The sequence below is a fragment of the Malania oleifera genome, chromosome 7 (genome assembly GCF_029873635.1).
Source record: "Malania oleifera isolate guangnan ecotype guangnan chromosome 7, ASM2987363v1, whole genome shotgun sequence".
In the NCBI taxonomy this organism is placed as follows: Eukaryota; Viridiplantae; Streptophyta; class Magnoliopsida; order Santalales; family Ximeniaceae; genus Malania; species Malania oleifera.
In genome coordinates, this window is record NC_080423.1 from 51,337,935 (window position 1) to 51,360,715 (window position 22,781).

The 22,781-nt window shown below is 35.8% G+C and overlaps 1 protein-coding gene across 1 annotated transcript in view; it reads right to left on the reverse strand.

The window, feature by feature from the left end:
* Positions 1 to 20,716: 20,716 nt before the first annotated feature.
* The window catches only part of LOC131159914 (probable LRR receptor-like serine/threonine-protein kinase At1g56140), a 135,881-nt gene continuing 133,816 nt past the window's right edge, over positions 20,717 to 22,781 (reverse strand). Inside the window, exons 22-24 of the mRNA XM_058115141.1 lie at positions 22,452 to 22,683; positions 21,850 to 22,000; positions 20,717 to 21,757 (exon numbers count right to left, since the gene is read on the reverse strand). Of these exons, the coding sequence (XP_057971124.1) occupies positions 21,338 to 21,757; positions 21,850 to 22,000; positions 22,452 to 22,683 (803 nt within the window). The 3' untranslated portion in view covers positions 20,717 to 21,337. The remainder of the gene's footprint in view (positions 21,758 to 21,849; positions 22,001 to 22,451; positions 22,684 to 22,781) is intronic.

Genomic DNA, 22,781 nt, shown 5'->3' on the forward strand with positions numbered 1-22,781 from the left:
TGAATATTTGATAAGAGGTTGATTGTGTGTGTGTGTATAGAGCAAATCAGTTTTTAGAAGATTACCACTTAAGAAGAACTTTAGTTATTAATTAAAATATTTTTGGTTCAAATGAGTTTTCATTCAAGAGTTGATATTTTCAATATAACAAATCTACTTATTTGAAGATCCTTTATGTTTATAACTGTACATACATTGAAGGATATTTTCTGAAAATTATATAGTAGTTGTGTTGATCTTTAGTATTCTAATCATATAGATACATATATATATACATTAAGTCAAATATTACCAAGATCACATTGAGATTGAAATATTGAGAGAAATATTGTTGTTGACAAAATGTGTTCAAAATCTTTGCAATCATCAAAGTTGTTTTTATATTCAAAGATTTACCCTAATATTCTCCAAAGTGCTTAAATCTAGCACTACTTGGGAGATTTGATAAAAAGGGAGTTGTGTGTTAAAGCATATCATACGTAAACGATTATATCGTTTCATACATTCTGAGCTTCAGATTATATCATATGGTAAATGTATTAGGAATTTGAATTGTAGTCACAAGCTTTTGTTTGGAAGCAATTTTGAGTGTTTTTACAGATTCTATTGTATACACGGTTTGGTGCGTGAACTGAAGTTTGAAGAGAGAGTTATATCTCTTGTAAGAAGCAGAGTAGGAGGGAGTTGTACCTCTTGTAAGCAGCGGATTGTACAGGAAGCTCCGTCCCAATATAAAGAGTAAGGATTTTAGTGAAATCCTTGAGTGGTTGCTCAAGGCGAGGACGTATGCCGAGTTGGTTGAACCTCGTAAAAACTGCATTTGTCTTCTCTCTTCCCTTTACTATTTACTTTTAGTAGTACACTTAAATTATTCATATTGCATGTATAGGTTGAATAACATTGCACTTAATCAATTGGGCAATACGAACTCATGGTAAATTGAATTTGTTTTTGTTATAAATCCCTAAGATTGGTTTGCTAAATATACAAGTATGGATTAAGTGGTAAATAGATTCAAAGAATTTTTAAAATACCCAATTTACCACCCTCTTGGAATTACACTTAATTCAACACTTTTGAAAATATATTTTTCGAGGTTTTTAAAATCAGGTCTCTAAGTCAATATTGAATCCTAAGAGCTTTAAACACTTATATTGAAAATATGCAAAGTACTTTCATGAGACTTTTATACAACTATGACACTTATATTCATTAAATCTTCATGTATAGCTTCTTTTCTTCATGTACAACTTGACTTCAAGCTTTGATAGTCTTTAGCTCCATAAAATCTTGTAGCATCAAGTTTGAGCTTTTCAACAGACTTTGTCAAGCACTTGTTCTTGATCTGAATTACTTTGAGTCACTTGATCTTGAACACTTGAGTCCTAAATCATCACTTAACTAAATATGTTAAGTTCCTTTGTTTTGTTGTTATCAAAACAAGATTATAAACCTTGTGAGGCCAATAATGGTGATTCTTTTGATGCATGCCTTACTAACCTCACCTTTGTTTTAGCTCGATGCGAAGAGAACAACCTGCTTTTAAATTGGGAAAAATGTCTTTTTATGGTGCAGCAAGGTATTGTTCTTGGGCACATCATTTCAGCTTGAGGCATTGAAGTTGACAAGTCCAAAATTGATCTAATATCAACACTACCTATTCCAAAAACTATCAAGGATATTATATCATTTTTAGGACATGTCGGTTTCTATAGGTGTTTTATCAAGAACATTAGTTCCATATCAAGACCATTGTGTGAGTTGTTAGTTAAGTATTTTGTTTTTACTTGGACTGATGCACATCAAGTTGCTTTTAAGCAACTTAAATCCATGTTGTTCACTGCACCTATAATTCAATCACCTGGTTGGTCATTGCCTTTTGAGATCATGTGTGATGCTAGTGATTTTGCCATAGGTGATGTCCTTGGTTAGCAAAGAGATAAACTTCAATTTGTGATTTACATTGCAAGCAAGGCACTTGATGTGGCTCAGAAAAATTATTCCACCACTAAGAAAGAGTTGCCAACAGTTGTTTTGCTTTGGAAAAATTTAGAGCTTACATTTTAGGCTCTCCAGTTGTTATATTCACTGACCATGCGGCTCTTAAGTACTTGCTCACTAAAAAGGATGCCAAACATCGACTAATTAGATGGATTTTATTGTTGCAAGAATTTAATATTATCATCAAGGATAAGAAGGGAGTGGAGACTGTGGTTGTTGACCAATTATGTCGACTCATTGTTGAAAATTCTGAACCTTCTACTCCTATTTCAGATTCTTTTCCTAATGAACAATTTCTCGATGATGATTCTTTGCCTTGGTTTGCTAATATTGTCAATTTCTTGGTAACAGGACATATCCCACCACATTGGAGCTCTCAAGACACAAAAAAGTTTAAATTAGAGGTCAGGTCTTTCTTTTATGATGACCCATATTTATTCAAATATTGCTCTTATTAAATTTTGAGGAGGTGTGTGCCTAATTGTGCCACTCAACACATATAAAAATTTTGTCATGTTGGTGCATGTGGAGGCCACTTTTTGGCCAAGAAAACGGTGGTTAAAATGTTGCAATGTGGTTACTATTGGCCCCACATGTTCAAGGATGCTTATAATTTTTGTAAAGCATGTGAACCATGCCAAAAGTTAGGTGGAATTACCCGTAGAAATATGATCCCCCTACAATCCATTTTAGCATTGGAAATTTTTTATTGTTGGTTGATTGATTTTATGGGTCATTTTCCATCTTCTTTTGGTTATCTTTACATCCTTGTTTTTGTGGACTAGGTTTCCAAATGGGTTGAGGCAATACCATGTCAGACCAATGATCATCATGTGGTATTGAAATTTTAGAAAGATAACAGTTTCACTCAGTTTCGGATGCCAATGGTTTTAATTAGTGATGGAGGTTCCAACTTTTGCAACAAGCTTTTTCTTGCTTTAATGAAAAAATATGGGATCCATCACAAAATTTCAACTCCTTATCATCCCCACACCAATGGCCAAGTTGAGTTGGCCAACTACAAAATCAAAGCCATTCTTGAAAAAATAGTCAACCCAAATAGGAAGGATTGGTCTTGTGGTTTTGATACTTTATGGGCTTAAAGGACAGCTTTTAAAACCTGTCTTGGGCATGTCCCCTTATCGGTTGGTTTACAGTAAGACATGTCACCTCCCTATTAAGTTAGAATAAAGGCTTGTTAGGCTGTCAAGCACTTTAATTTTACCACCGATGAATATGGTGTTTTAAGGAAATTGGAATTGAATGAATTAGAGAAGTCGAGATGCAATGCCTATGACAATGCCAAACTCTAAAATAAGAAAACTAAGGTTTTCCATGACAATCAAATTATGAGGAAAAATTTTCTCCCTAATCAAAAGATTCTCCTCTATAACTCAAGGCTCCATATGTTCGCAGGTAAACTTTGATCCAGGTGGAGTGGCCCTTATATTGTTCAAATGGTGTTTCCTTCTAGGGCTATTGACATCCTCAATTCACACTACAGTAATATTTTTAAGGTAAATGGTCAGTGACTCAAACCTTTTCTTTACAACTTTTTACCAGAGGATACCACCATCCATTTGCTTGATCCCGATCCTCCACTTGTGCCTTGATGTTTTACTTTTCCTTCATTTCATTTTGCATTGTCTTGTTTTACTTTTAGTTTCTGCAAGTACATTTTCTTTTAGTTTCATTTGTTGTCCTTTACTTCTCTGCCCAGGTACCCCTTTCTTCCTCTCATTATCGCTCTCTTATTTTTCATTTGACATTTTTTTAATCATTGAGGACACTAGTCAATTTAAGTTGTGGGGTGGAAAGATTTCTTTTTTTCTTCATGTGCTAGGTGTTTTCTGTGTGTCCCTCTAGTTGGGTTGAGTTCTCAATGTTATTCTTCATGAAACTTCTTGGTTAAATTCCACAATGACTATTTTCAAACCTCTATGCTTGTGAAAGGAGTGTTGGCATTATGGGTTCCAGTAACTCCAAATGGTTCAGCTTTTAGTTAAACATAGAAGTTTATGGCATACTCAGTCACTTAGGAAAGGGAAATGCATGTTTAAGTTGTTGATTGCTATAGTTGATTGTACACAAGAGAAATACCTTGGTTGCCTTTCTACTACACTAAGTCAAGCCTAATGTTGTAGATAACAAGAACTCCAATGAACCATATCTTAGTGGCTTAAAAAAAAAAAACTGAAAAACAATTGAGGAAAGGGGCAAACCATAGATTAAGAAAAATCTTTGTGTGCTCCAGAAAAGGCTACCTATCACTAGGGCTTTCAACATAATGAATAAGGCTTGTGCCAAATTAATGGGGGAAAAAAAGGTCTTTTATAGTGTGATAGCGTGAAAGCCACCATTGCAATAGTTTTGAAGTAGAGTAAGATCACTTGTGATTTTTCTTGACATGCTGCTGATATTAGGAAAGAACCAACGGAATGTTACAATCAACCTCGGTAATCTTGTCACAAACTTGCTACACTTAGTGAGCTGCAATCTTCTACACATTTCTCTTTCTTGAGTGCTGAATATTCCATGAGTGTAAAGACCCCAAAATCCTACTATATTTTTTTTCCACATAATAATAAACTTTGATACCATATCATACTAACAAAATCAACCCGGACTTAGACTGGATATCGGGGAATACCTGTCCATGCATATATGCTGTTTATGCAGCAGAAGACATGAAATATCCAAACCTTATGTACAATACCAGAGTTCTACTGTATCCATAAATACACATATACATCCCAAAAACGAATCGTAAATATCCTAGGGACACTCCCAAAATCCACCTCCCAACTCAAGCACTTATCATGCAGCTAGGGCAGTACTAAAACCTCCTCTATCTTGGAGCTTGCTCCGCTCGTCTGTCTAGATTTCCTGAAATTTTGAATTTCTGGGGTGAGACACCTCTCAGTAAGCGGGATAGGTTAACATTAGTGTGTGGCACATGAGTTCTAATATATTATAAACATATACTATACATAATTAACTGTAACTAATAAGTCAGGAAAATCTGTACTCTTACTTATAAATTTGGTAATTCATATTTAATTACTCAACATAAGCATACAGTATAATAATAAATTTCTGTATACATGAAAATCGTTTACACTCTACATGATCCATTCATAGTTCTCATATGCTAAGATTGAGGCATTACGTATCGTCGTCCCTTGATCTAGCTACACACATTGGGCACTCGCTATAAGGCGTTACGTATCGCTGTCCCTCACATTAGCAAGCCCTCAGGCTAAGTCCTGAGGATAGGAGCATTATGTATCATCGTCCCCCTTTACCTTTCTCAATAATCGTCATCGGAGCGTTTCCTATCGCCATCCCCCTTTGCCTTTCTCAATAATCATCATCAGGGCGTTATGTATCGCTATCCCCTGAGACCTTTTCTGTAATCATCTTTGGGGTGTTACGTATCGCTGTCCCCCAAGACCTTTTCTATAATTCATCACCGAGGCGTTACATATCGCCATCCCCTAGGACCTTTTCCTGTAATGCATTATTGACGCGTTACATATCGCCATCCCCCGGGACCTTTTCCCAAACATACTCTAATAGTGCCGGTATTTTCACAATTTCCAATCATTCACGCAAAGTCTATCATATCAGGGAACGGAATTAAACTGTCATATCATGTCTGCCATAATAATATTTCTAAATCAACTATTGTATATATCTGTAGTCACGGCATCTGAGCTGGAAGACATATCATAATATATTGAAAATATAATAATTTATGTATTGTTTATAGTTTTCCTAAAAATCATTATTAAATCATGCATGTTCTGTGTATTCATAAAATATTCTGACATGCCAATATTTGTAGTAAAATATTTATACTCATGCCACACAAGTGAGTGCTACTCTGTATTATACTATCTGTCTAGTAAAAACATATTTTTTCTATAAAATAATATTAAACATGTTTCTAGGGTTTCCTCAGTTCAAACATCAGAATTTACCAAAACATGCCTTAAATCATAAATAAAGTTCGCATAAAGCTGAATATTCTAAAAAATTATATATATATATATATATATATATAATTTCTGTAAATAAATATTATGAATTAACTGGTGAATTTCCTGAAAATACCTAACTTAAATCTATCCCCTTACCTGATTTATGAAGAAAAGGTCACAGGAATCTTAACCCAGGCCTATGACGTACACGAAAAATCCCCTAATTTTGGGATGGTGCTTGAAATGCCTAATTCACAAAATTATTCTGGTTAAACTATGGAGAATCACAGTTGGGATCTCGAAATCATGCTCATCAACTGATTCAGGCGAAGATTGGACGAGAAATTGAGGAAAGAAGGAGGGGGAGCCGCAACCCTCAGAGAGAGAAAAGGAGAGATTTGATTTTAAAACATAAAATGAACTTAAACCCTTTATATAGGGTTGCTGGCGCAAAGGAAACCGTCGACGATTTTCTGAGCTCCCACAAAACCATCAATAGTTTAGTCCTTCACCAAACCGTTTCTCCATTTTCCCTTTTATTTTATTATTATTCCTATTTTATAGGTCTTTACATTCTCCCCTACTTATAAAAATGTCATCCTCAAAGTTTGCTATTTATCTCATGTATTAATCTCTGAGGAAGACCCACTGTAATTTTATTAATTATCCCCACTTATGGTGGAGGAATACCGTGGTTACATTTACGATTTTGGGATTACAATAGCAAAAACAAAACTCTCCCCAAAACCAACTAAAACAGAAAACTATTACATACAACGGATTAACCTGCACAAAAATCTATTATATACAATAAATTCTCACCTCAAACTTTACCTTTCTTTTTGGCTAATGTTGGACCCCACTAATAGATGTGGGTATTTCTGATGCATTTCCTCCTCTAACTCCCACGAGGCTTCCTCAATTGCATGGTTCCTCTATAATACTTTCACTAGTGGGATTTTCTTGGTGCGTAATTCCTGCTCTTTATGATCTAAGATTTGAATGGGCACTTCATCATAGGATAAGGCATCACCAATCTCCAGTGCCTCATAACTTATCACATGGGAGGGATTTGGGACGTATTTCTTCAATATGGAGACATGAAATACATCATGGATTCTGGATAGCACTAGAGGTAAAACCTATATTCAACTGGGCCAACTCTTTCCAATATCTCAAACGGTCCAATATACCTAGGGCTAAACTTACCCTTCTTCCAAAATCTCATTATTCCTTTCATCGATGCATTTTTTAAGAACACATTATCACCCACATCAAATTCCAGCGTGCATCAACAGATATTTGCATAACTTTTCTATCGGCTCTGAGTTTTAGTAATTCTTTCCTAGATAAGCTTGATTTTCTCAGAAGCCCTTTGTACCATCTCTGACCCCAAAATTTGCTTTTCACTAATTTCATCCCAATATAACAAAGATCGACATCTCTGACCATACAATGCCTCATACGAAACCATCCTAGAACTGGTCTGGTAGTTGTTGTTATAAGCAAACTCCACTAGTGGCAGGTATTGAATCCAGCTGCCTCCAAAATCTAGTACATAGGCACGCAACATATCCTCTAATATCTGTATAGTCCTTTTTATCTATCCATCGGTATGAGGATGAAAAGTCATGCTAAAATTCAATTGGGATCCCAAAGTTCTTTGAAAGATTTTCCGAAATTGAGACGTGAAACATGGATCCCGCTCAGAAATTATGGACACAGACACTCCATGCAGTCTGACTATTTCCTATACATACATGGCTGCCAATCTACCCATGGAGTAGTTAACTCTAATGGGAAGAAAATGGGCAGTCTTCATCAATCTATCAACGACTACCCAGATGGCGTCTTGTCCATGCAGTGCTGGCAGTAACCCCGATACAAAATCTATAGAAATATGCTCCCACTTCCATTTTGGAATGTGAAGTGGTTGCAATGGCCCTGCCGATGTCTGATGCTCAACCTTTACCTGCTGGCATGTCAAACACTACTCTACATAATCAGCAATTTCTCTCTTCATATTGCTCCACCAGAAGGATATCTGCAAATCCTTGTACATTTTTGTACTTCTTGGATGTACTGTATACAGGGAACGTGCGCCTTTTCCACAACGGTTCTTTTAATCTCAGCATCTGGAGGCACACAAAGTCTTGTATGGAACCTCAAAGCTCCATCATTTGAAATACTGAATTCTGCTCCTTGACCACTCTGTACATTATCCATAATCTTTTAACTCCACATCTTTCACCTAAGTAGCTTCAATTCTTTCCTGTAATTTGGGTTGTACAACCAGATTAGCGATAAACACCTTTTGATTACCCTCTACAAGCTTCACCCCGAGTCTTTCCAAATCCATTATGATCTGATGCTACACTACCACTACTGATACTAAGGCACTCCCCGATTTTCAACTCAAGGCATCAGCTACCACATTTGCTTTTCCTAGGTGGTATTCAATGGTACAATCATAGTCTTTATTCAACTCTAACCACCTTCTCTGTCTCACGTTCATCTCCTTCTATGTGAATAAATATTTAAGCCTCTTGTGGTCTGTGAAGATCTCATACCTACCCCCATATAAATAATGCCTCCAAATCTTCAGTGCATAAACCACCGCTACTAACTCCAAATCATGGGTAGGGTAATTCTTTTCATATTCTTTAAGCTATCATGAAGCATAAGCCACAACCCTCCTTTACTACATCAGAACAAAATTAAGCCTTTTAAGTGACACATCACTGTAGATTACGAAACCCTCTTCTTTCGAAGGAATCGTCAAAACTGGTGCAGTGATGAGTCACTGCTTTAAGTACTAGAAGCTCTGTTTGCACTCATCTATCCATTCAAACCTTACATTATTCTTGCTTAGCCATGTCAGAGGCCCTGATAGCCTAGAGAATCCCTCCACGAACCGGCGATAATATCCCACTAGTCCCATGAAACTTCTAATCTCATAAATATTCCTCAATCTTTCCCGATCTACTACCACTACTCTCTTGCTTGGATCTACCGAGATTCCATCCCAAGATATCAAATGCCCAAGGAAAGCAACTTCGTCTAGCCAGAACTCACATTTCTTGAATTTAGCATACAATTTCCTTTCTCTAAGTATCTAAAGCACCAACCTTAAGTGTGTTTCATGCTCCTGTAGACTCCTCAAATAGACCAGTATATCATCAATGAAAACCACTATGAAATGGTCCAAGTACTGACGGAAAACTCAGTTCATCAAGTCCATGAACGCAACAGGAGCATTCGTCAATTTGAATGGAAAAACCAAAACCTCGTAGTGGCCACACCAAGTTCGGAACGCTGTCTTGGAAACATCCTCTACCTTAACCCTCACTTGATGTTACCCCAAGCGTAGATCAATCTTTGAGAAAACCCGTCCTAGAGCTGATCAAACAAGTCATCAATGCGGGAGAGAGGATACTTATTCTTAACTATTACTTTATTTATTTCTCTGTAGTTTATACACATCCTCATCATCTTGCCTTTCTTCTTTACAAATAGAACAGGCACTCCCTAGGGCAATACACTAGGTCTGATAAATCCTTTATCTAATAATTCTTACAACTGATATTTTAATTCTTTCAATTTTGCTGAAGCCATTCTATAGGGAGCTTTAGAAATTGGTGCCGTCCCTAGAAGGAAATTAATGGCAAATTCAATTTCACCGTCAGGAGGTAATCCTTGTAGCTCCTCTACAAAGACATCTAAAATTCCTTCACTACTAGAATATCAGTAAGTTTCCATTCTTTCTCTGGAACTTCATTTACACAAGCTATATACCCATCACATCCATACAGGAGTAGCCTCATTGCTTGAATGACTGACACTAGCTGTGGTGAGAAATGCACGCGCGACCCCACAAATCTAAACCCTTGTTCTCTAGGAGGTCTAAATATCACCTCTTTCTGATGACAGTTGATGCTGGCATAATTAGCAGCTAACCAATCAATTCCCAAAATCATATCAAACTCATGCATATCTAACACTACAAGGTTAGCTGGTAGCACTCTCCATTGAATATTCACTAGATACCCTTTAAGTACTCTTTGACACCTTACTACTGACCCAGCTGGTGTGACTACTGATAACTTGGTGTCTAACAACTGAGTTTCTACCCCACATTACTTGACGTACCCCATAGACAAAAAAAGAGTGTGTGGCCCCTGAATCAAATAAAACAATAACTTTAATTGAAAGCATATCAATAGTACCTGTCACCACATCGCCAACAGTCTCAGCATCTCTTGATGTTAGTGCATAGACCCGCGCCTACGTCGTATTCCTCTGTTGGCCATCTCGGGGTGCCTAAATGTTTCCTCAAAATGGTATAGTAATGAGAGCATTGCTCAATTGTGCACAACAATCTCGTGCTAAGTGTCTCGATCTACCACACTGATAGCAGACAGCCCTTCCCGCTCGGCACTCTCTCGCGTGCCTCTCGCCACATCTCGGGAAAATAAGGTAAGTCTGCTCACCCTGAAACTCACAACTTCCAATCTCTTGTCTCTGTCCCCTGCTAAATCTACCTCTCCTCCATGGGCCTTGACTAGAACCCGCTTGAAATCCAGGAGTTGTGGGTCTCTACCTCTGACTCTACACCTCTGCACCCCTCTGCTTGCTCACCTCTGCTACAGCGGCCCTATCCACCAATTATACAAAATCATGTACTTTCAAAACTGTCACCTATTCATAAATTTCTTGCCTCAAACCTCTATAAAATTTTCGTACCTTTTTCACCTTATCTGGGACTATGTACAGGGTAAACGGGACAGTTCAACAAATTTTGCCATGTACTGCTGAACTGTCAGATGCCCCTGGGTTAGGTTCAAGAACTTCTCCACTTTCACTTCTCTAGTGGGGGCGGGGATATGTCGGTCGAAAAAAAACTCCTTAAAGTAGCTCTAGGTCATGGCTACAGGTACCGATCTCTGCTCTTCCAGGATTTTCATAGCAGACCACCAACGTTCGACCTCCCTTGTTAGTTTGTATGTGGCATACAATACTCTCTACTCGTCGGTGCAGCGTAATACAATCAGGATCTTTTCAATATCTTGTATATATTTCTTTGCCACAATCAGGTCTACACTCCCTAAAAAGGCTGGAGGGTTCATCCTAGTGAACTGCTTTATAGTGCAGTTCTGGTCCACTGATAGGCATCCCTACTCCCTAGAGCTCCGTACTATCTCAACCATAACCTGCTGAGCAACACTGCGTAGGACTGCATCAGAATCGCTGCCACCTACACTGGAAAGTCTCACACCATCACCACCTCCAACATTCGTATTGTCACTGCCAGGGTTCATCTTGAAAATAGAACAACATAATCGTAGAATCCTAACTCATAAAATGACTAATACATTAATCTAACTAAGAACCTCATATCACCAATTAACCTAACGTCCTTATTCTCAATTTAGGATTCAGTCCTACAATTTAGAAACAAAACTCAACGATAGTTTACCATGGTTTTTCTGAAATCGTCATTCCAAGAAAATCACAGAAACCACCACGAAGTTCTTGCCTCTAGACTACGAAACCAAAACCCTAAATTCTCATCTTAATTTTCAACATTGACTCACTAAAATCTTGATCTATCCATTTCCTGTCATCTTCAAGATCTATTCCTATACCCTGGTATTGTTTTTCACTGTGCATTAAAGTTTATAGAACCTAGCAACCTCGGCTCTGATGCCACAATTATAACGACCCCAAAATTCTGCTATATTTTTTTTTCCACATGATAAGAAACTTTGATACCATATCATAATAACAAAATCAACCTGGACCCATAATGGGTACCGGGGAATGCCTGTCCGTACATATATGCTATTTATGCAGCAGAAGACATGAAATACCCAAACCTTACATACAATACCAGAGTTCTACTATATCCATTCACAGTTCTCATACACTGAGATTAAGGTGTTATGTATCGCCATCCCTCAATCCAGCTACGCACATTGGGCACTCGTTGTGAGGCGTTACGTATCGCCATCCCTCACATCAGCAAGCCCTTGAGCTAAAGGATCGGGGCATTATGTATCACCATCCCCTTTTGCCTTTCTCAATAATCGTCATTGGGACATTACGTATTGTCAAACCCGAGACCTTTTTTGTAATAGTCTTCAGGGCATTACGTATCACCGTCTCCTGAGACCTATTCTATAATTCATCATCGAGGCATTACGTATCATCGTCCCTCGAGACCTTTTCCCACACATAGTCTAACGATGCCAATATTTTCACAATTTCCAATCATTTATGCAAAGTCTATCATATCAGGGAACGAAATTAAACTGTCATATCATGTCTGTCATAATAATATTCTGAATAAACTATTATAAATATCTCTCGTCACGACATATAGGGCGGCTGACATATCACAATATACTGAAACCATAATAATTTCTGTATTGTTTATAGTTTTTCTAAAAATCGTCATTAAATTATGCCCATTCTGTGTATTCATAAAATATTCTGACATGCCAATATTTGTAATAAAGTATTTATACTCATGTCACACAAGTGAGTGCTACTTTGTATTATACTATCTGTATGGTAAAAGCATATTTTTGCTGTAAAATAATATTAAACCTATTTCTAGGGTTTCCTCAATTCAAACATTAGAATTTCCCAAAACATGCCTTAAATCATAAATAAAGTTCCCCGGGGACCTTTTCCTATAATTCATTACTAGGGCATTACGATTGCCGTCCCTCAGGACCTTTTCCCACACATAGTCTAACAATGCCAGTATTTTCACAATTTCCAATCATTTACGCAAAGTCTATCATATCAGGAAACAGAATTAAACTGACATATCATGTGTGTCATAATAATATTCTGAATAAACTATTATAAATATCTCTAGTCACGGCATCTGGACCGACTAACATATCACAATATACTAAAAATATAATAATTTCTGTAATGTCTATACTTTTTTCTAAAAATCGTTATTAAATCATGCCCGTTCTGTGTATTCATAAAATATTCTGACATGCCAATATTTGTAATAAAATATTTATACTCATGTCACACAAGTGAGTGCTACTCTGTATTATACTATCTGTCCGGTAAAAGCATATTTTTGCTGTAAAATAATATTAAACCTGTTTCTAGGGTTTTCTCAATCTAAACATCAGAATTTCCCAAAACATGCCTTAAATCATAAATAAAGTTCCCATAAACATGAATATTCTAAAAAATTATATATATCATTTCTGTAAATAAATACTATGAATTAACCAGTGAATTTCCTAAAAATACCTTACTTAATCTATACCTTTACCTGATTTTTGAAGAAAAACCCGTAGGAATCCTAACTTGCTCCTGAGACGTACGCACAAAATCCCTTGGTTTGGGGATGGTGCCTAAAATGCCCGATTCACGAAATTACTCTGGTTAAACTGCGGAGAATCGTCGTCGAGATCCCGAAATCACGTTCATCAGCTGATTCGGGCGAATATTGGATGAGAAATCGAGGAGAGAGGGGGAGTCGCAACCCTCGGAGAGAGAAAGGGAGAGATTTGATTTTAAAACATAAAATGAACTTAAACCCTTTATATAGGGTTGTTGGTGCAGGGGAAACAGTCGAAGGTTTGGTTTTTTAACCAAATCGTTCTCATTGTTTTATCGTTACTGGGCCGCGGTTACTCAAAACCGTCAACGGTTTTCTGAGCTCTCACAAAACCTTCGACGATTTGGTCCTTCACCAAACCGTTTCTCCCTTTTCCCTTTATTTTTTTATTATTCATATTTTCTGGGTCTTTGCAATGAGGTTTTACAAGAGCTTTAATTTGATCTGTTTTAGTTTCAATACCCATTTTGATGATAATCTCTAGTCTATGGCATAGATCTTTGACTTCAATTATGATGGATGAAAGTCATGAATTCATCTTTCTTAGTCATTCATTTTGCTATAGACTAGCAAAACGTTAGTTGAGAGTGATTAAGTGTCAAATTTGCATAATTAAGTGTTTAAGTGTGTTAATTAGTTATTACAAAATGGATTAAGAGCCTAATTATGTATACGATTTTAGTAATTGGGCTTAATTAATAAGAGCTTATATTTTGCACTTAGAAATATTTAAATTGCAGCGGCTGAAATAAATATTAAAAAAAAAAAAAAAAAAAACTCACGTGACTCTCACCCTTAGATCCATCATTCCACTTTTGCCCTTAAGTTTATGAGCACTTATGATTAATAGTTGCAGGGTATTTTTGGAAGATAAAAATTGAGCAACTAAATTGGAGAAATTTAGGGTAAGCGCATACTGGGTAGAGATTCACGGCCAGCACATGCTGGGAGGAGATGGCCAGCACATGGAGGGGGAGTTGCGACACACAGTAGAATAGCTGGTTCTCGGCCAAACAGTGCTGGGTGCTCAAATCCCGTGCTGGGCATGTAAGCAGGGGCTGGATAATAACCAGAGTGATGGGACCCGAGTGAAGCGCAGTGCTCGAGTGAAATGTAGTGTTGTGCTGAAATGGAGTGTCGTACTAAAATGGAGTGCAGTGTTGTGCACGTGAGCAAAGGGGTAACACCAGGCGGTGCTGGGATCATTTTGGGGTCGACCAGGCAGTGCTAAAAGATCAGGGAGTGCCGCGAGACCTCCTCCCTCTCTGCATTTATCTTTCTTTTTCTTTATATTTTGCTGTAAAATGAATTTTTCTGGGTTTAATTTGTTCTGAAAAAATCTGATTTCAAACATGATAGGATATATTTTAAGCTTAAGATTTAAGGAGTAACCCATGACTTGTTTGGGTTGGATTTCCTTTTTTCCATGGAGTTATAATGTTTAACTTGTTTGGTTGTATTTCATTTTATTTTTAAAAAAGATTGAAGTTCTTTGTTCTTGGTCTTGATTAATTGTAGACGTATAAGCAAATTGATGCTCGAACTAGTAGCAAGAATTTGATGGTTTTCTTTCATTACTTAAAATTGTTATACAATCTATTGAGTATTTTGGATTATACTGAAAATTGTGGGTTGATTGTTGTATTATCCAATCATAATCTCTTGGAATGATAAAATGGTTGAGAGAAGAGGAAATTAGAGATATATCCATTACCAAACCAGAAATGGGAGAAACTTGCATATCAAGTGTTTGATTTATTGTCTCTTACAAGCTCAATTCAATTTCTGCACATTTTTTTTTTTTGAAGTTCTTAGTTATTATTAATTTTAGATACATAGATTCATTATTATCTTCAAGTCCTACTTGTGCTTGAACCTCATTTCTCTCTTTTTGGTTCATTATTTCAACTATTTGGCTTTTTTTTTTTGGAATTTCTTGTCACCATAAATGATAATATGATTTCTTGTGTTATAACTGAGACTTTAATGCTTGCATAATTCTCATTGTCCCTATGAATTTGATCCTGGGATTTACCCTTGTATTACTTTGATAGCTCCTGCGCTTGAAAGTCGAAACCATTAGCTGATCATGACCCGATGTTCACAAGTTCTTATCAAAAGAATTTATTCCTATTAAATGGAATTAAATTCAATTTCAGCTCAGCTTATCACCCACAAATCGATGGTCAAACCGAGGTGGTCAACATGACGTTGGAGATGTACTTGCAATGTTTCACGAGTTCTAAGCCCAAAGAGTGGGCAGTTTGCCTTTTGTGGGCAGAATATTGTTAGAGTACGAGCATTCACTCTTCCACCAAGAAGACACCCTTTGAAATTGTCTATGGGCGCGAGCCTCCCACTTTACTTGCCTATGTTCATGGCACCTCGCGCATGGAGTCCATTTACAAATTTCTACTTGAAAGGAATGTGGTGATTAGGGATGTCACAACCAACTTGAAGATTACAAATTTCTACTTGAAAGGAATGTGGTGATTAGGGATGTCACAACCAACTTGAAGATTGCACAAGAGAGAATGAGGAAATATTATGATGAGAAGCGCACGAAGAGGAATTTCCAAGTGGATGAATTTGTCTACCTAAAATTGCGCCCATATCGCCAACTTTCCTGGACTCAACAGAAAAATCTCAAGCTTACTCCCAAATTTTTCAGTCCAATTAAAATCCTATCCAAGATTGGCATTATGACATATAAATTGGAGTTACCCCCAAAATCTAAATTACATACAGTTTTCCATGTTTCTCTCCTAAAAAAGAGGATTGAAATCAAGAGGTTATCTCTCCCACTCAACCCAAATTACCAATTGAATATGCACCCCTACCCACTTCCTCAAGCCTTTTTTGAAACTCGCAAGAAAGGGGGAGAAACTGAGATTTTTGTTCATTGGCAAAATCTATCTCCTGCTAAGGCCACATGGGAGAATCTTGCAAAATTGAAGACGCGTTTTTTCCTCAAGGACAAGGAAATTTTTAAGGAGGGAAGAGTTGTCAAGCATCATGGGATGGGAGTGATTGATGCTTATCGTCAATCAATTAAAATTAATGTTATTTCCTTTCAGTCAATGTTATTTTCTTTTAATAAATTTGTGCTAGAATTTTGCAAGTGTTATTTTCCTTTCCCTAAGAATAGGTTATTGCTTATTCCATCAAAAGTCGTTCGGCTATTTAATAGCTCGAGGCCATGAATAACATTATCATATGATTATTACTCTCAACCTGGAGTTGACTTGGAGTCATAGTTTTTCTTAAATTAAACCAATCTAAGGAGGCCTAGGATCCCTTGAAGTATCCTACAAACTTATTATCATAGGTAGAAAACGTAAGAACAATCCTTGTTCTCTACCCATTCATAAACCCACCACAAGATCACAAACTACACATAACAGAGCTCATTCAATTAACAAAAATAGTTAAAAACTAACGGAATAATATAATGCATATGGTCCATGAACTATTAATAAATTTCTTAAATAAAATCACCCTTATATAAGATTAAGAAATATTATTATTAATAAATTTTACTGAATGAACATGATAAAATGCTCATAAGGGGGGGAAAAGGACAAGAAATTATTTTGAGATTAGAAAAAAAAACAAAAAACAAAAGAACAACATATTAATAATATTGAAAAATTAATTGAATTATAAGAATAAAAAATGGATAAAGATTTAATAAATTAAATAATTAATTCAATAAAATAAAAATACATTGTATCTGCATTACATGGGTAGTATGCTACTAAAATTGCATATACTATATATTGCAAATTTTACCTATTCACATAACATATATCGTATGAAATTACCTTGTACAAGCCAAAAAATTTAATTAAAGAAATAATTTCAATCTAATAAATAATTTTTTTTATTTGTCTATAAAATTTATTGTATTTTATACATCTTGAATATAAATGATATTTGAAACTTTGTAACAATTCTAAGAGTCCTGAGATCGTTGCCATCGAGAAGTTGCTATCAAGTTAGATGGAATGAAATTATGGAATAAAAGGGTATAAAAGTATTTTTATTATTTTCGTTAAAGGATATTGACTTTGTTGCTCCTTGATGCTTTAAGTAGTGTAAGTGTCGCTTTTAAAAGTTTAGAAGAGTATTTATTATGGATTGTATAGTTTTGGGGAAGTAAGTTTATTTTCCTTTTAATTTTTTTCACTTTCCTTTACTCTTTTCATATTCTTTTATTTTTTTCATATTTTTCTTTTTTCTACCCAATATTTTTCCAAGTTCCAAATGGAATATAAAACTATAGAACTTGTTAACTAATAAACTCAAATTTACTAAAATGGGGTTGGCACAAATACCATGCAAGTACCATAGGCACCGAAATTCCTAGTAAAATTAAATATATTTTGGTAAAAATCCTCTCTTTGTATTGGTAGTATGAAATTTAAATTTTCAAGTTAGGCAGAACCTAATATAAAATTAGACTGTACTTCTTTTGATTTCATTCGAGTCCAAATTCAAACCTTCAAATTCATGCTCCCAAACACCTTCTATGATCTCCAATCGCTTGAGATCCATAAACTAGATTAATAACTCATGTGCTAGAATTGTTGATCTCAACTGGCTTAGGTTGATGGATAGTACAACCGCATATTTAATTAGTGTTTCTTCTACTCTGGGAAGAGCTGACCTCCAAATAGGGGTGGCAAAATAGGTTCATGGGCCGGGTTTGAATGTGTCATAAACGAATGAATGTTAAATAGCTTTGGGTTTGAATTAATCCTGATAGTTATGGTGCAATCTCAAGAGAGGGGTGAATTGGGTATTTAAAAAATCTAGGTCTCTTAATCCCTAATTTTAAGCACAACCAGTATTACACAACCTAAAGTCTTTCTAAGCTATCAACAATACCACAAATATTTACGCATGCATGTAAAACAATTAAAAACAATAAATAATCAAACATACATGTGCAGAAATTAAATAGAGTAAGGAAGAGAAAGCGTAGAGAAAATATTTTTATCGAGGTTTGGGCAATCCTGTCTATGTCCCTGCCTTAAGATAACCTGCTTGAGAATTCCACTACCTTACCCACTTAACCGAGCAGAGTAACGTTGTTTACAAATTCTCCTTACAGGGTGGAGTCCCTTTAGCTCACTTAACCGAGCAGAACCAAGCCATTACACACCTTACAAGATAATTCCCTCCTAACTCACTTAACCAAGCAGAGCCAAACCGTTACACACCCTTTAGGATGGTGTCCTCCTCTTTTGGTGATACCTCACACCAAGAACACGGTTCACTACCTGAACCGCAGAGATACAAATGATATGAAATTATTTTTGAGTACAAATAAAGTGCTTCTCAAAATAAGCAAAGATGTACGAATTAAAACACTATATGCACTCTTAAATGATATGAAATAAGCTCAATATAGTATGTAAGATTTCTCTCTCAAAAAATGATATTTGCAATATATGAGAGAAGATGATGCTAAATGATCTTTGATTTAAATATGAAATAAGAAATATATGCTTTCAAAGATCCTTAAAACCCCAAGTGATTTCTTCCAAAAATTGATGTTTAAAAATTTTGTTCAAAGGAAGTTAGGATTTTTGCTCAAAAAGATTTCTGCAATGAAGACTAAGAGCTTATGTATCTTGCAATGAAGATGCTCAAAGATTCACAAGTTACGTAAAGTTTCTCCAAAGATATTTATCAATAAAAATATGTGGAGAAACACTAGCTTTACTCTCTAAGAATGATTTGCAAAATGAAGGACTAAATGAAAGTAAGTGCTTGGGATGAAGAAATAAATGCCCCAAAAAATTATTCTTAAACAACCCTCAAGTACTATAAATTTGCTAGTGAAAGAAGTAGAAGAATAATTAAAGTTCTCTTTCAAAATGTTTTTTCAAAAGAATAATAAAGAGAGTATATGCTTACTTGAATATAAGAGAAATAAAGCCCAAAACTTTTGAGAGGATTTGCAAGATGATCAAAAGTTTATAAAAGAGTTATGAAGGGACTATCTATAGACTTCTCCCAAAATATAACCATTGGGGACCTATTGGGCATTTTTTAATTTGTTTAATTCAAAATTAATGACCGTTTTGCACTGAAAAATTGGGCAACCCGAGAGGTCTGGTTGACTGGGGACACCGGCGGTCAACTAGCCTTAAACAATTTTCCAAAATCGCGAGAAACGACATGTTGGGCCAAGATCCGGTCGGCTGGGCCTTGAAGGCTGGTCGACTGGGGTTTCATGTATAAAACAAGCCATTTGACTAGGCTAGTATAGTTCAGGCCATTTTGGTTGGTCAGTCGACTGGGCTAATAAAGCCTTCGTGAGACTGATCAGCTGGGCTAAAATAGTTCAGGCCATTTTGGTTGGCTGGTCGGCTGGGCTAATAAAGCCTTCGTGAAGCCGGTTCGACTAGGGCTTATACAGAGTGGAATTTTGGCCAAAAGATGAGGCCGGTCAGCTGGGCTATTAAAGCTTGCAAGGGGCTGGTCAGCTAGGCACTATGTAAAAATGAGTTCAACCCCTCCCCCCTTTTTGACTTCAAAATCATTTTAAAAACCTTTGTAAGATTTTATCATTTTAGAGAGTGATTTTTCATGAAAAATTTTAATCTCTAAGGTCATTCTATGGTCATATTTGAGCTTTGCAATCATATCATGTAATACATGCATTATTATAGACAAATCTAAATGCATTTAAAAATAAAATTAAACATGTCTTCTTCTTCTTTGCTCTTCAAATCTCTACAAAATACGCCAAGATGTATGTGTTTTAAGTTCCTTTTTGGCTTCTATTTATCCTTTACCTTATGTGTGTTGAATTTATAAACCTATTTAAGTACTGAATACACATATAAGATACTTATAATTTGTCATTATCAAATGAGATTGAATTCAAAAAAGTCAACAGATCCGTTTATTAACAGATAAATAACCTACAAACCCAAGCCTCACATTTAGTAAACAGATTGTTCATACCCATTAAGCACTTATTTAAAAATATAATTTATTTATTTTAATTTTATTTTTCTAACATTTCACCAAAATTGACTTAATTTTAAAAAAAAAAAAAAACAAGTCATTTATTTTATTTATTAAATAAAAGAAAACTTAAAATTTAAAAAATAGTACATCTCATTAATTTTTTTTTAAAAAAAAACATATGATTTAAAATTTAAAAAATAACACTAATATAAATATAATCTATCCTTGTGTTGTGTCATTTTTTCCCCTTCATAATTTCAATAAATCTAGTTATATAACTTGTAACTATAAAATATTATTCATCTAAAAACCCAAAAAAAAAAAAAATTATAAATATATTTTATTAATGTAAAGAGATAACCCAATGAATGATCTTTACTCGTCAATCCATTTATTAAATTGGCTGAATTACCTATTTGTAAACAAATTGCCTCCTCTCAAATCCAAATCAAGTCTAAACAAACAAATAATGAATCACACCTATTGACTCCTAACTAATTTTGCCACCCCTACCCCCATATGTGCCCCTGTTTCCCTTTATCGTCCGCTGTTCTTGGCAATTTTGTAGTGCAGTTGCAGTATTATTTATTCTTTATTCATATACAATTCTTTTGCTGATAAAAAAGAAATGAGACCTTCCAGGATCAAAGGATTCTGAACTATTAGAGAAATATTACCAACTAATAATGAAATATCATCTCAAAACATACTTCCAGGATCAAAGGATTCTTTGTAGCTTGGGGCATCTCCTCTTAATGAGTTTTAAAATAGAAGGATCGCCATTGTTTCAGTAATCAGGGCATGCATGGACACAAAGGAAAAGAGAAGATGCCCCAAGCTACGAAGAATCTCCTTCTTATGTTCAAAAATTACCACCACCAGACCTAATAAGAGTCAAGAAATGGATAAAAAGGCACGAAACAGTTTCTGTATAAAATATAGATCGACCCAAGCCGCAATTGGTTGGCATTCCTCTTATGGGTAGGTTTTCTCACCTTCCGTCTCTGATAATCTCATTGAACAAAGGTTCAGTGACATTTGGCGGAGAGGGGATCGGATCGGACCCTCCAGTTCTAGGGGTAGGGGTAGAAGTCTCTGACTCGTCGATCCTATGCTGGCTGTTATTATTACTCTTTGATGCAGTGGACATTGGAGCACCTTCATCTATACTGCCTGTTATATCTTTGAAATCCCAATCTGTCAAATAACTGGGCTTTGACGTAACGGGGCTCACTTCAGCATCTCCAGTAAGCATTGCCACAACACGCGACATAGGTGGCCGCATCATGGGCGACGCCTGAGTGCACAGTAGGGCCACTCCTATCACTCGTTTAGCTTCATTTTCATGAAATGACGTTAATGTTGGATCTATCAGCTCCAAACTACGGTTATTTTCATGTAGATTCCATGCCTGAAAACGTTTTTCATTTATTAAAGAGGATATAGGTATATCACATCAATGGTGTGTAGCAACCGAAGAAAAAGTAAATTTGTTTCTGGTACCCATTCAAGAAGATATATCCTTGCAGCGTCCAAGCTATTGTCAGAGTTTGGTCTCCCGCACAGAATCTCCAAAGCAACCACACCAAAACCAAACACATCAGCTTTTTCCGTAAGATGTCCACGCATTGCATATTCAGGTGCCAGATAGCCACTGCAAATTTATACAAACGACGTAATAAAAGGTATGTAAAATACGATTTCAATCTTGGAAATCTAGATAACCAGAAATGAGACCTTTCTTAACTTTCTTACTTTCTTAAACCGATATGACGTAAAAAATAGGAGACCTTAATTAAAGATTATGCTGCCATTTCTAGCTGATCCAGTTAATTATTATGCACCTCGCGTGCACAAAACAGAGAATTTGTGCATCCAAATTGCCAAATATATATATATAAGCATATCAACTTCTGTGCATGTCCCAAATTTTGATTTTTCTGCTGATAAATACATTCATCTATCAATTTTATATTTGCATAATCATATGCACAGACTCATACAATTTACGTGAGATGTACTAGAAAAACAATATATCACAATGTTATGCAAAAATTTTAATAGTTGGGGGAAAACATTTTTAGTACATTGTTAAAGGAACTTACATAGTCCCTGCAACTCGGGTGCTGATATGTGTTTTCTTGTCATCATATAGCTTTGCCAATCCAAAATCAGATATCTTGGGGCAGAGTTCTGAATCAATCAAAATATTACTGGCCTTGACATCACGATGTACAATCCTTGGCCTTGATTCTTCATGGAGATAAGTAAGTCCTCTTGCTGTTCCCAAGCATATGCTGAAGCGGGTTGACCAATCAAGATGCAGACCGTTTTTTCCTGCAAAGAAGAAGTGACTCTTATGATCAAAAGAAAATAATTAAGCATTTTAACAAATTTTGAATTAGACCATTATATGCCTCTATCAGTGAAACATT